General features: G+C 40.4%; 1 protein-coding gene across 1 annotated transcript in view; it reads right to left on the bottom strand.

Moving 5' to 3' along the window:
* Positions 1 to 15988, bottom strand: part of slc2a9l2 (solute carrier family 2 member 9, like 2) — a 221143-nt gene that overhangs the window by 179238 nt on the left and 25917 nt on the right. The window contains exons 4-7 of the mRNA XM_037679110.1: positions 9585 to 10113; positions 9090 to 9341; positions 7009 to 7133; positions 552 to 697 (exon numbers count right to left, since the gene is read on the bottom strand). Coding sequence (XP_037535038.1) covers positions 552 to 697; positions 7009 to 7133; positions 9090 to 9341; positions 9585 to 10113 — 1052 coding nt within the window. The remainder of the gene's footprint in view (positions 1 to 551; positions 698 to 7008; positions 7134 to 9089; positions 9342 to 9584; positions 10114 to 15988) is intronic.

The raw sequence follows: 15988 nt of genomic DNA, 5'->3' as shown, positions 1-15988 counted from the left end.
ATATATATATATATATATATATATATATATATATATATATGCTCTTTTATTCTGTTTGTTAAAGAGATACAGTAAATGTGACACTGAATAAGTAAACAAAAATTAGTGTTTGCCTTCGAATCATTGCACAGAAGGGCATGCAAATTTCATGCAGCCTTGTTGTGTCTGTTTTCTGGTTTTGAGGTGGGCACATATGTTTCTGTGCAGCTGGAACTGAGCAAGTAATCCAGTTAATGCCACGTCTAAATGGTGTTCACACTCTGCCCACTGCTGACATGCCACAGCATGATAACAGCACAGATTGTGTTTCTTTGTGCTCCTCTTCCATGTGAGTTTAAGCGTGGCATCCAGCCCCTCGCTGATCGTGTGTCAGCTAATCAAAACGACAGTCATGTCAACAACTATATCAAGTGTGCTTTGCTAGCCAGTTATGATAATTATTTGTTCATATGTTTACTCAGGTAATTAAAAAAAGACAGCTTCTGAAACCTGCTTTATGCAGAGAAACATGATGGATATTTAGTTGTATTTCAGTTGTTCAGCACACTAACCTGACCCAGCAGCTGCGGCAGTCCCAGCACTTGCCCTGTGAACACTCCTAAGCAGATCAGGATGGAGTTGAACTGACCAATAAAGCCTCTGATGTGTCTTGGAGAAATCTCGCCCAGGTACATGGGCAGGGCACTTAGAGCTATACCTAGCAGGAGAAATGACAGATCAGAGATATGTTTAATCACAGTTTAGGTTTTATGAAAAGGTGTTCTGTGGAAAGGTCTGTATTAAATATGTTTTTATCTTTTTACTGAATTAACTGCTTGGAACATGTTGAGCAACATAACAAAGGAGCTGTTGTTATCAACAGTGTAAATATCAATATAATTTTCTTTAATAAACCATATAATGGGAAAGTGGCAGTGATGTAATGAACTATAAAGGCACTATTGAATGAATTGCTACAAATTGTATAGATATGAGTTGACAGCAGCAGTCCAGTTTGGCTTGGTCCAGTTTGCACTGTTTGTTTGACTTCCCAGCTAGAAATAAACTATAATTTAATAAACTGAGCTTGTTCACAGAGAGATCAACCGCAGAAATCACTCAGGATCTTTACATGAAACAACATTTCCAAATACAAGCTATTCCTTAAAAACCCTTTCTAACCAGAGCTGAAAGAATCTTCATGGTTACTGTGAACTGACAGAGCTATAAAACCCAATACATACCCCAACTGTTACACTTTTAGTGGATCCGTAGCCTGGAGCAATCTGTGAAACACTCAGCCTGCATCTTAGACTGTTTAGTTTGTGAGGACTAACAGAGGCTCTGCTCTGACAGCTGAACACTTGAACTGAGGCAAATGTTACTTTAGATGTGTATTAAATTGGCCTGTGGGCTTGAATTTAGTAAGAAAACTAAAAGGAATAATCCTTTGAGGCAGCTGTAGTTTAGATAATCTTCATCCTTTCGTTTGTGGAGTACTGAGTGCATCAGGAAGTCTCCATCTCCTGGAGGAAGAGCCAAAGATTGCAATTCTGACAACTTATCCTTGTCAGAGTTGATTTTAAATTTGTTTACTTTATTTAAAAAACAATTGATTTTGTGTCAATTATTATAAGCTGCAGTCATTGGTAAGCAGTAATAGAATGAAACTGGTCCCAGTATTTTTACTTTGTGCTACGTCATATTTCCAGTTTGTATTTTTATACTTTGTTTAATTTTTTTCTTCTAATAATTACTTTTTTGTCGAGTGGTTTACTACTTAACTGTCAGGCAAAAATTATAAATTACCAATAATACAGATTTTGATAAGGCAGTTCATTATTACAAGATAATATATGTGGAGTACAGCCTTTAATCCATTTCATTTCAATTAAAAAATACAATAAAATAATACTTTAATTTTTTTATTCCATATTTGTACCATTTTTTATTAGTTTTACACGCATAAAATTGTGTAGTTTTGATTTGTATTTACAAAAAAAGTTTATTTAATTTCACATCAAATAAGCCCTCTTATTCTGTGGTTAACAGAAGAGTTCTCAAAAAGAAAAAGGTGGTTTTATGAGTTTTGAATTATTAATAGACAATCAAGCTATACTGAACATCAATCAACGTTTTGCTCTTGTTCACTGAGATGGAAAAAAAACTACGAAATGAACTAAATGAAAGACCTAACCTTCCCTGAAGCATGTCACCTGCTGCATCTCATGTTACAGTGTCATACTAAGATTATCATATGACAAAGATGGAGTTGTATCTGATTGGGTCAAACCTTTTAAATGACAGTATGCATGATCTCATGTGAGATCTTAAGAGATTTATTGGCTCTCAGGATGCATTAAGGATGAATGAGTGGCATGAACTCCACAGGAAGTGGTGCGGAACCCTTAGGAGGTGTGGAACCCTCACGAGACTCAGGACCTTCTGGAGACTCGGGACCTGCAGGAGGCTTAGGGCCTACAGGAGGGTCAGGGCCCAGAAGAGGCTTGGGATCTAGAAGAGGCTCAGGGCTCAGAAGAGGCTTGGGATCCAGAAGAGGCTTGGGACCCAGAAGAGGTGTGGAGCCCAGAAGAGGCTTGGGACTGATAGGAGGCTTGGAATAAGGTGAGGTGTCAGGACCAACTCCCATTGAGACACTACGAGGTGGTGAGTTGTCAAGTCCAAACCCCACTGAGACGCTGACAGGTGGGGCATCAAGACCAGACCCCACTGAAACACATGAAAGTGGGCTGTTGTGGGTGTCACCCACCGGGACACTGAAAGCAAACGTCCCTAGTGGTTCAGTCTCCCCAAACTGAGAGGGGAGTGTTCTCTGAGGCTCAGCCACACCAGGCTGAGTGGGGTACATGGAATGTGCAGGAAATGCCAAAAGAAGTTCAGTGGGTCTGTTCTGGATTCATCTTTGATGAACAAGCCACAAGAGGAATGTCAGCTGACTCAGGACGAAGCTACCCATCCTGGTAGTATTGGGCTGCGCTCAGCTACTTTGTTGATGAGTGGGAGCTCGACTGCCCCTCCCTCTGTGAAATTCCCCACCACTCGTCCGATTGCACATAGGGAGAAATGGGTGAAGGCTGGAGCTGGGAGCCGGCTGTACCAACCTTTCTTTGCAGCCTGTCCCTCTTATTATGGCGATTATCCTGGAGCTGTGCCCTCTTTTTCTCTTCTTCCTCCACTAGAAGTGGGGAGGGTAGGACTTTGATCTCCAGGCTGTGGTGTCTCTGTCTTTGGGACGGTTCAATCCGGAACCCGCTCACCCGGAAGACAGACACCTCCTCTTGAGCTTGAATATCAGCCCAAGTCATCCACCTGTTGGGTTCATTCTTTGGTCTGGGCATACTGTCTTAAATGGTGCTTTAAAAGTAGAACCTAATGGTGCATGCTGGACTCGGAGACCAGGTGGTAAAATGAAAGCATTTTGGCAGCAAAACTTACTTCTTTCATGACACACAGAAAACATCAGGGACTCAGAAGATCTCACCAGACAATGCCCAGACAACGAATAACACACAGACGCCGACTTATATACACGGACTAACAAGACATAACCACAAACACACAAACAGGACATGCAGGTGACACAGATAATGACTAATTACAAAGATGGGACACCACGGAGTGCAGGCGCAGGATGACCACAACAGGGCACCATCCTTATATGTTGTTTTACACCCATTCAACAAAAAAAAGGTTAAATTGTGTCATCTGGACCAGTGTCTTTAAGTGAGAAACGTTTCATCCCCCATCTGGAGGACTTCATCAGTCTAAAGTCTGCCAACCTCAAAGAGGTGTTTTAAACCAACCTCCTTGAGGAGGACGCAGCACATAGAGCAGTGAAGGCTACCAGATCTGGTTGGCAGGCTGTACAGTGACGAAGTCCTCTGGATGGGGGACAAAATGTTTCTCACTTAAAGAAACTGGTCCAGATGACACCATATAACCTATTTTTTGTTATCTATCTGGATGATTGAGCTTACAACCCTTTTTTTTTTACACCCAATGTTTACTTTCTGGGGTGGGGAGAGTAGTCAGTGGTTCAGTAGATTTTGCTACGAAATAGACAAAGTTGACTCCAATACAAAGTGGCAATGGTTTAAAAGTTTATGTCATCAGTGAGTACTTGGGGTTTAAGTTGAGAATGATGCTCAGCTACAACTAACACCAAGTTTAGCTCAATGTCTGTTAAATTATTGGAGTTAAGTGGAGTTTTTGTGTTTGCTAAGAAAACACAAAAGGTTTCCAAAGCTGGAACAGCCAACGTGAATAGGATTGAATCCAAAAGTGGAACAGTTGTAGATGCAACCATTCAAGGATTCAAGGATTCAAGTTTCTTTATTGTCATTCACATCGCATGTGTAAGTGAGGTGGAACGAAATTGTGTACACAGGGTCCCATTTACATCCAACAATAGCAAAAATATACAGTGTAAAAAGAAACAGCAAATAAGGATTTAAGACATGAACTAAGTTATATTCTAAACGAACACCTAAAAGATCTAAGATTTACACTAATCACTAATAGTGCAAAACAATTCATTCAACCTTTATTTATACAAGATAATCCCATTGAGCCACCGGGACTCATTTACAAGAGAGACCTGATTTTAACATAGAGTGATGACAACAGTGGACAACAAAGACAACAATAGACAATCATAAAAGAAAGCATACAAATTGAGAATGTTTTTTATAACAAGTGAAAATAAAATGGTATTTAAAAGAAAATGTAACAACAAAAAAACTGCTAGGTTGTAAGATGATGTAGAAAACTAAAAACAAGAACATGTCTGCATTGGTTTTTCCCATGAACTTAAGAGATGTTTAAAGCCACTTAAAGAGGTCAAGGTCGAGAGCTTCAGATCTTTTTACAAGATATTCCAGGAAACAGGAGCAGAGCAGGAGAAGGCCCTTTTGCCTAGTTCAGTCCTCATTGAGGGAACACTGCAGGTAATAATGTACTGAGAACACACGCTGTAGCTGCACTCATGCAGAGACAAGTAGGAGGAGATGTATGAAGGCAACAGACCAAGAAGTGATTTAAAGATGAAAATGTACCAGTGAGAGAGTCTGCGTGAAGTTAATGTTGTTCAGTTAACCAGTGAATACAGGGTGCAGTGGTAGGTACGGTAGTTACAGCCATTTATGAATCTTAGCGCACCATGAAAGGCAGCATCCAACATCTGCAGGGTGCTTGTAGGAGCGTTCATGTAAATAATGTCACCATAGTCAATGTAGGGAAGGAAAGTCGCAGTTACAAGGTGTTTCCTAGCATTCAGAGTTAGACAGGATCTATTTCTGATAGGGATCCATGATATTATCGGCATGGTATTGGTATCGGCTGATATTAGCATTAAAGTTCAATATCATACATCAGCCATTCCATCAAATAACTCACTGATATCAAAGGCACTGTTTTTGTATGACAACCCAGTGACAAGGATACCTGCAGCGGCAGCACAACGTGATGATGTCATGCACGCCTACCTGATCTCACAGTGGAGAGGAAATTTCAAAATGTCTGTGGTGTGGAAGGGTTTTTTCCGTTGGTGATGATGTCAGATTCTGAAGATTTTTGCACTGCGTTGAGCCTCACTACATCGTCCCCAGACTGAGAAATGTTTCTGACATAACCTTACCCGAGTTATAAGCTGTCATTTCCGACGTCATTGAGAAGCTAATAGCCGATAGCACTTGGGTGAGTTTTACCACAGACATTAGGATGTCATATTAGCCCCGTTAGCATGATTAGTCTTATGGTACAATGGATAGACAAAAACTTTGAACTTAAAAAGGCTGTCCTTCATGCACAAGAGTGCAGAGGATCCCACACTGCAGCTAGAAACTCAGAACAAGCCTCCACAAGTGAGACAGCATCACAGGTGACTAATGCTAATAAATAATATTTAACACTTTTCATTTAATATAAGTTAAAGTGCTATGCATATTGTATGGATGACGTTACTGAATATATGTCACCAGCTCTTACAGCTGTTACACAATTTTTGTAGCAAATAAGCCTAAATAAGAGGGCTATGTTTTGACAAAGGAAAGTATATAAAGTATCGGTATCGGTATCTGTTATCGGCCAAATAAGTTTTAACATATCGGCATATCGGATATCGGCCAAAAATCGAATATTGTGCACCCCTAATTTCTGAAAAAGAAACCCAATTTAGCTTTCAGTTTCCTTACTAAATTTTCCATGTGGAGCTTACATCGAACAGCAGCACCACAATTCTCATAGGTTCAGTTCGGCTATACTTTACACGCTTAATGCGAGCATTAACATAAACTAGGATTTATTCAAAGCATGCAACAAAAATACAGAAACAAGGCACCAAAAGTAAAAAAATAAATAAATCTACAGCAGCGTGGTCCTATTGGCAGAGTGGTTCTGATGACTGTGAGGTTATCTTAGCAACATGTTCCAGTTAGCAGCATAATACTTATAATAATTGTTAGCAGTGAGGTTTCTGTTAGGTCCCATTGGCATCATGGTACTGTTAGCAGTGTGGTTTTGTTAGCGGCATAGTCTTGTTAGCAGTGTTAGCAGGTCCCTTGATTGCTTTCTTAAAATTTGTCCAGTGGCTCATCAAATATTTAACTAACATGACAACTCACCTATTGCAAAAATTATCAAAAGTAAAAACCTGATCACTCCTCTTGCCTTCAGCGATGTGTGATAATGACATACAGTTTAATTTATTAACTACTGCACCTACTATTTTAGCAGAAAGAACCCCACACCATCTGTAGGATTCTTGTTTGAAACCCTAATCATATGTCAAGAGGTTGCATTTAATTGAAAGTTGAAAATGTTTCTCTGAGGCTGTGCTCAGTAACTCTGGTACTTGTGCTGATTTGTTTGAAAGCTGGTGAATTTGTTAGCCTTTGATTGAAACCTCAATTACTACAGTTCACCAAAATTTGTTTCACATCAAAATTGGCATAAAAAAAAAAACATTAAAAAGTGCTTGAGCTGAATTCAAAGCCATGCTTATTTACTCACCAGAGTTCACCCCCATAACGACCCGACCAATGATGAGCATTTCGAATGATCTTGACAGCTCACCCAGTGACAGCAACAGAGCAGCTGTCAGAGCAAAGCTGTTATTCAGCAGCAAAGTTCCCTTTCTGAAAAATACAACAAAACAATAATATGATAAAGGATTACTTTTAATGTCATTTAGGGAGCTGAAAACCACTTTATACACACAAAAGATAACAAGTGTAAAATAAAATGAATGTACATCTCAACAAAATTAGTAATTATTCTATATATTGGATTTCTATTAAATCTTTCTGCAAGGTGCACGGAAGCGGTGACATGCAGGTTTGAGAGACTCTTTGTAAGAGAGAAAATAATGTGACGGAGCTGCTGTGTGGCTTTGAGACACAAACTCCATGAATGTGAACAACTCTTCAAGACCAGCAAAGCATGAAAATCTATTTAACACGAGAGGTTCTTCATATCAAACTGATGAAGAACAATATAAATAGATTTATATATGGAAGCTACTCAACTTGAATTTTACATTGGTTGAAAAACTGAACGGTAAACCAATAAACATGGGATAGTAATAGATGATTGCAAGTGTAAATGTGCATAAAAACTGTACACAATTTTATTACCAACCAACCAGTTAAATGGATTATCAGATCATTCACTTTGAGGGTCTAGTGCACTGAGCTATTTCGTTACTAAACCTTTATAACTTTACTTTAGTTTACTTTGGCAGCATGAAGCTTTGGATGGGTAATGTAGATTCATGGTTCCCTAGAGGGTTTGGTCTTCATTATATTTTCTAAGGGGTTATATACTCTAATGTGGAAGCAATGTGGAAAAACTTCCGGCGAGGGAAAAAATATTGTCCTTTATTTCTGTTTCATCTATGTTTTCTATGGAATAATATAATCTGCTGTGAAGCTGACACTTCTGATTCCAAGATGATTTAAACAGAATTTCTGAGAAGCACTCAATTTCATGTGAGCATGCTATTTTCGAGCAGGGTTAACCCTAACCCCTTGGGGTTTATCAGGATAGCACAAGGAATACATGGAGTTTTGCAACATATATCTATCAAGATAAATTTCTCTTAAAACAGCAGAGAAATGATTGAGGCCACAAACACTCAAAGTGTTTTCAGAATGAAAATTTTCAGGTTGACTCTCATATTCATGCTTTGCAGTGGCTTCTGTGATAGACTACACTCCAGAAACCATAAATCTCCGATAACATGTTAGGTATCATCAAGTTCATAAAGTTCATCAACATCATCGGCATTTATACGTCATCTTGGTTCTTCCCAGCTTGAACTTTCATGTATTTGGTAATAGTAAAGAGAGCAGCTGATGTTTAATCTAAAAGGTCTAGTGCTTCTTGAGGGAATGTACTGTATATCGCCCGTATGAGATGTCAGAATTTTAAACTAAGATCATCTCATGATGAGAAATGACAGAAATGTAGCTGTTTTTTTATCTGGTGAGACCTGTTAAAGCTTAGAGTGTGTGTTGTGGATCATTCTGTCACGTTTTAGGAGCAGGTCAAATCCAGTGGTGCAGGCAGGGCTCAGAGACCAGGTGGAAAAAGGAGAAACACTTCAATGATACAAAATAAACACACTGTCGTGGCAGCAAACCTCACTCAGGTCCAGGAGCACGTAGAAAACACAAGGAAAAACTAGGAACACAGGAGGCTTACCAGACAATGCCCAGACAACGAATAACACACAGACACTGACTTATTTACAGAGACTAAAGATACATAACCACAAACTCCTGGACAGGACATGCAGGTGACACAGATAAGGACAATTATTAGAATGGGACAGCAGGGAGTGCCGGGGCAAAAAAAATACCACCACAGGTCACCATCATGACAGTACCCCCAACCCTGAGAACGTCCCCTGTCTCCAAAATCCACAGCCCAAATTTTTATTTATTTTTTTTTTTTGGGGGGGGGGGCACAGGATGGAGGGCATAAGAGAAACACACTGGGAACAAAACAAAAACTGACAGGGTGGAACCTGGGAACTAAACACAAGAAGGACAAAAAAACACACAAAAAAAGTCTAGTTAGGTCCATCCTACACAAGACCACATCTCCAAGGACCGGCTGGGATCCCGTCCATCATGTGGCAAAAGTTCAGGTGAACGACCGGGAGACCGCCTAGCAGATGGAAGTAATTCTGGTGGACAGCTGGGAGGCTGTCCAACAGGAGTAAGCAGTTCTGGTGAATGGCCTGGAGGCCATCTAGCACAGGACAGATGTTCAGGGGGAAGCCAGGGGGCTGTCCAGCATGTGGCAGCAGGTCCCGTGGGTGGTCGATAGTGATGGTCACCCTGAGAGACCATGACCTCCCAGCACAGGGAACGACAAGCATGGGAACCTTACGTTCTGCAGCTGGTGTGAAGACCTGGGAAACTGCAGAAGATGATGAGACCAGCTATGATACAGAGACCTCAGGGGCTGCAGCTGTAGTAGAAACTGCAGGGAGTGGCATGGAACCCTCAAGCAACGTAGAACCCTCGAGCAGCATGGAACCCTCAGGGATCCATGAAGGTGGGCTGTCACCAAGTCTCTACTTCTTTGCCGGCAAAGACAGTTCCTCAGGAGGTTCAGCCCCAAAGAGTCTCTGCCACTTGGTAGGCTGGGGCAGGCTCTCAGAAGGTTCAGCCTCGCTGGACTGAACAGGCACCACCAAAATCAGAGAAGGAGGTGCTGGAGACACAGTTGATGAGATGAAAGGCATCCACCTGGACCCCTCGCAGGAACGGTAAGAGGTGTCCACCTGGACCCCCTCACAGGAACACTGAGAGGCGTCCACTTGGACCCCTTCACAGGACCGGTAAGAGGCGTCCACTTGGACCCCCTCGCAGGAACATTGAGCGGCATCCACCTGGACCCCATCTGAAATGCTGGAAGGTAGTAAGGTGTCTGGACCCACCGTCACTGAAGCACTGGAAGGTGGTAAGGCATACGGTCCAACCCCCACTGAGATACCAGGAGGTGGGGCATCAAGACCAGCCCCCACAAAAACACAGGAAGGTGGTGAGGCATCCGGTCCAACCTCCACTGAGAGACTAGGAGGTGGGGCATTGGGGCCAGCCCTCACTGAGACACAGGGAGGTGGGGTGTTGTGGCTGTTAGCCACTGAAAAGCTGAGGGGAAGTGTCTTCTGAAGCTCAGTCTGATGACAGGTTTCCACTTGCTCCCACCAGGCTATCCAAGCTGCTTTTTGGGCCAGGTACTCAGCCCAAGTAATCCACCTGCTGGGTTCTTTCATTGGTTTGGGCATCGGTCACGTTTTAGGAGCAGGTCGAACCCAATGGTGCAGGCAGGACTCAGAGACCAGGTGGTAAAAGGAGAAACACTTTAATGATACAAAATATACACACTGTCTTGGCAGCAAAACTCATTTGGGTCCAGAGGTGTGTAGAAAACACAGGGAAACACCAAGAACACAGGAGGCTTACCAGATTATGCCCAGACAACGAATAACACACAGTCACAGACTTATATACAGAGACTAAAGAGACATAACAACAAACACCTGGACAGGACATGCAGGTGACACAGCTAAGGATAGTTATTAGAATGGGACACCAAGGAGTGCATGGAAAGAAACCAGCCACCAGAGGGCACCATCCTGAGACTCTTAGTTACTACCACACCAAACTGTATCTCATTTCTGTAACATTGACTGACTTATGGCAATTTTGTGTTTTCTTAAAATGCTTGACTGAGGTAGTCATCTTTAATCAGGTCAATCCTTAAAGTTAATCAATTGTAGATGTACAAAGTACATCCAACTGTTACTTTATGAGCAATTCATCACAATCTATCGAGTGGCTTTGATATATTTTGGAAACAAACAAGCACACAAACAGACACATGATCACCCTTTTGCTTTTAGCAAACATTAATAAAACTCCATGTCCCCATGTACTGTAAATCGTCAACTCTGGAAGTCCTATGGTTATCTTTGCTAACATTCCCTCATACTTTGACTCAATTTCCAGGTTAGTGTCATATTCACACATCAAACTTTGAAATTATTATTCCTGAATACATTCCTGAGGCTTTTCTTGGGGGGCTTTGATCATATTTATTATTCATAGCCTGATCTATAAAACATTTTATTCTTAAAATTGGGGGATATGCATTTTTCCCTGATAAATCAATGCCCTCAGTGACAACCTTCAAATTTCAATAAAATGAAACAAGAATTTAAATACCTGGCTTTTTGTTTATGTATCAACACCTCTGCGTGCACATGAGCTCAGTGTACACAGACATTACCTAACATGCATTTTTAACAAACACATTTCTATAAGCAAACTTTAAGGGGAGACATTGAAGGTGAAAAGACTTAAAGGGAGAGTCTGTTGTAAGGTTAAGGTAAAGTTTGATTGTGTAAGGACAAAGGAACATATGTTTTTGTTTGAGACAGTGTGATGGCTACAAACATGCAAGGGCAGCCTCATTTACACAAAAGACAGTAAATCATTTGCATTATTGTCTTCACATCATGTCTTCAACCTCAGTGTTACCAGAAAACTTTGAATAAACTCATTGTCATGCTTTGAAGTAGCTTTGACCCATGTGTTCTCCTTTGACTCATTCAGCTCCTCTCTCTGACGTCTGAAAGTCAGACTCTGAGCTGAACAGTCAGCTGGACTACAGATGGCAGGGCAGAAAATATTAAAGAATGAATGATTCCTTTAAGCCTAATCATCACAGTGGAAAATGGCCACTTGATAAATTCAAGGTGAACCATCAGGGCATCATAATGGACCCAAACCACTCAGACTTGAGGATTCATGCATCTTTCCCTTCTCTGACACGGACATCCTGATCATTAGTGGATAATAGATTATTTTGAATGAAATGTAGTTTTGATGCACTGCAGTGATTATTTTAGTGCTTGAGTCCATTCTTGGAGGGTATCGGACATGTGGCTTTGCAGAGATTATGAAACACATTATCCAGACCACAACCTGATCCATATACAAGTGAGAGTGGATCTCAATGCACAGAATAAGCTGTCAAATGAATCAGAAGCAAATAACTTTGACTCATTTATCTATCTTGTACAGTACAGCCAATTGAAGTATGTATATAGAATAAATCATTCCTACATAACTGCGTGTTACGTTGGCTCAAGACAACAACAAATGTGTGTGCAACAACTTCTTGGCAACAATCACTAAACAGGCTTCAAGGGAAATAAGGGAAAGACGTCGTGGAGAAAAGAACTGAAGCTGGTTGTGTCAGAATCTATAGTATTAATGCAAAGATGTACATTATTTGCAGTTCACCACAATAATTACAATATGATGGTCTAATTCTAAACTCACAGGCGCACCATGAGTACAGATCAGTTAGATGCACCAGCAGCTCCAACGTTGATCGAAATCAGATTTTTTTTTTTTTTAGATTGACTCATGAAAAGCCAACATTTTTACACCTGGTCACAGAGGCAGTATAAAGTTCAGAAAGAGCGCTTTGAGGTGAGCCAAGAATTTTTTCAGCCTGATCAATTGCAGCAGAGGTTTTTTTGTTTATTTGTAATTTGATTTGATGTGTGAGCAATAAACCAGAGTTAAAATGAACTTTATGACTTTAAGCTTCCTCTGCAGATATAAGCACAGCTGGGCTGGTTCTAGAAAAGGTTTTGAGTCCCTCATTGTAATAAAAATACACCTTGAGTAACTGTTTTCAGGTGCTGAAGCTCATTAGGTCATATACAGTATCTCTTACCATGCTGCTGTATGTTCAAATATTGTTTTTTTTTCTAATACATTTAGCTGTAGTTAGTATTTTGGGTTTGAATGAAAGCTCAGTGAGCACAATGACAACGAGTAAGTGGGACAAAGCCCCACATTGATTGTGCTCAGACACTGGTTCAAGTAGTTCAAGTATCCGGACGTCTTGCTCACAAGTGACATAAGGATGGAGCGGGAGATTGATCAATGGATTGGTCTAGTCCTCAGTATTGAGTGTTGCTTCGGTGGTCATGGTGAAAAAGGAGATGAGTCGAAAGGCAAAGCTCTCAATTTGCTGTTTTATCCATGTTCCATCACCTCTGGTCATGAGGTTTGATCATGAAATGAGCTTCTTTTGTAGGGTGGCCGAGGTCAGCCTTAAAGATAGGCTGAGGAGCTCCACCATCCGAGGGGAGCTCAGATTCAGAGTCAGTTGAGGTGATTCAGACATCGGATTAGGATGCTTCCTGGAAGCCTCCCAATGGAGGTTTTCTGGACATGTCCTACCCAGGACTCTCTGAAGAGTTTATATGTCCTCGCTGGCCTGGGAACAACTTGGGACCCCCAAGAAGGGAGCTGGAGAATATTGTTGGGAACAAGGATGTCTGGGTCTATTTCCTGGACCCACTGTCTCCGCAACCCAACCGTGAATAACCAAAAGAAGAAGAAGGAGAACGATCTGAACGTTTTCTTTTATTTAAACACACTGGCAGATAAACTGAGTTGCATTGCTACTTACTGAGATCATTTATACAATGGGATGGAAATGTTTGTCATTTAAGATTGTAGTGGACTAGGCCTGATGTCAAAACTGACCATATGGGACTGAAACTGTCATTTCATTGATTTGAATCCAGAAATACAGGTTAACCCATCCTAAGACTTTCTTTCTTGAATTAATCAAGTGGAAAAAGACAATTCTCTATGATCATTACTATTTTACAAATGTTTTGATAATCAAAGTGTTTTGGTTCAAACAATGTCTACATGTTGAAGTGAACTAATCATTTTTATTTACTTAAACAGTAGTAATGATTCTTAATCCTCAATTCAAAGTGAAATCAAGTTAGAGTACGTTACAGAGTAATGATTCAATTTCTTGATCGTCTTCTTTGAAGTGAGCAAATTTGTAAGTGTGTCAAAGTTCGAGTTTCGGTCAACTGAAAGTTTACTGAAAAGAAATGTCATGTTTAACTTTTACAGCGAGATACTTGGTGAGTGGCTCCACGAAGTCTGGTTTTTCCATGATATCTTTCTGTCTGTTCTTAAACAATCTGAATCTTTTCCTTGACTTTTAATAACACCTTACATCACAAACCACACCTCTGCTTTGGTCCATCGACCAATCAAAAGGCTCTCAAATGAACCGGAAGTAGAGCTCTTTAAAATGTGGGCACTTCCTAGTTCAAGCAGAGTTTTTTGGAATTCAGAAGAGTTCAGCTCAGAGAGTTCAGCTCAGTCTTGAAGCTGCTGTAAGCTCAGTCTTGAAGATGGAGCAGCAGTTCAAGCAGAGAGTTTTTTGGAATTCAGAATGCAGAGAGTTTGGGAGTTCCTGAATGCAGAACGCTGGCATTCAGGATGCTGCTGAATTAGAATCAAGCTGAACCAGAGACGATTTTGGGAATTATAACTTCTGTTTGGATAACCTCACACGACTCTCGAGGTCTTTAGCTGTTCTTACGGAGACGCTGAACAGTGGCTCGAAGTGGGACTTCACGCCGGAACTGATCTATCTTCAGAAAAGGTAGAAGTCGACCTTCACCAAAAGTGTACTGTTGGGACAAGCTGATTTCCGAAGGAGCGTGCATGTTCTGGTTAAAACAGACAAATTCCCTCACACATCTCTCTGTAGACAAACTTCACTTTCCATCTTTAAACTCTCCTATCTGCTAGCAAATTAATCCAGATGTTTTCAGAAATGTCTGTGGTGAAGCAACGGAAAATCATGGCCGTATGGTTTTCCTGGTTGTAAAGCTGATTAATTATGTTGTTATTTTCCAATTCTTGCCAATTAATGTAAATGTGTGATGTGTTAAACTTGATTCTGTTAATAAATGACCCACTCATTTGGTGAGTCAAAGATAATTAACGTCTCACGTCCACATTTTATTACATTCAACGCACGTATGTTACACAGTCCAGAAAAATGAAAGAACCCGTTTTAACTGTATGAATATATCTCAGGATATGTCATACTACAAGATCTTATAAATGTTTCTATTTTTTATTTTATTTTTTATTTAAAATCTAAAAAAACAAATTTTTGTAATCTTTAAAATCTGTTTTTAAATGAACTCATTGGTGGGCCAAACTCTGGGATTGGATGTGTTCCTTGGGCTGCCTGTTGAAAAGCCCTGATTTAGAGTGAAAAGGACTTAAAATAAATTATTTTTAATGTTTGTGAGGTGTTTAAACATAAAGTCAAAAGGAATTGATGTGTTGGAAGGCACTAAAATGAATCTGTATTGCCTATTGAGGCATGGCTGCTGCTCACTGTACTGCTCAGTTACAAACACCTGAACACAGACCAGGACCAGCTGCCATCTGGGTCCTGCCTACTGTGGGTATCTTTAATAAAAATGTGTTTATTTTTCTCTGTTTGAAATAAATATTGGTATCCATACATATAACCTAATTCCCACAAAAATGTTTAAATATCAGTGATTTGCTTATAATTCCGATATTGACATTAACATTAATGATTAATGTCATTAAATTAGATTAGATTATCATTATATTAGATTATACTATAACAAAAGAGCATATAGCTTGATATTTAAGTTTTCTTTTTTGACATCATTGGGAGTGTTTATTGTTTCCACTCTGTTTTATTCATTACAGCACTTAACGTTTAAAGCAACAGTTCACATCTTTTAAAGTTGAGGTATGTGGAAAAAAAACATGCATTTTAGACTGATTGGTAACTCTAAATTCTCTCTAGGTGTGAGTGAGAGAGTGAATGGTTGTTTGTCTTGTTTGTCTTTATATGTCCCTGTGATGGACTGGAGACCTGTCCATGGTGTCCCCTGTCTCACATATAGTGACGGCTGGAAATGGGCACCAGTGACCCCTGTGACCCGAAAAGGAAGAAGTGGGTAAAGAGGATGGATGGATGGATGGATGGATGGATGGATGGATGGATGGATGGATGGATGGATGGATGGATGGATGGATGGATGGATGGATGGATGGATGGATGGATGGATGGATGGATGGATGGA

This window comes from Nematolebias whitei, chromosome 7 (genome assembly GCF_014905685.2).
Source record: "Nematolebias whitei isolate Nwh7 chromosome 7, NemWhi1, whole genome shotgun sequence".
Lineage (NCBI taxonomy): Eukaryota > Metazoa > Chordata > Actinopteri > Cyprinodontiformes > Rivulidae > Nematolebias > Nematolebias whitei.
This window is presented reverse-complemented; position numbering and strand designations above follow the sequence as displayed.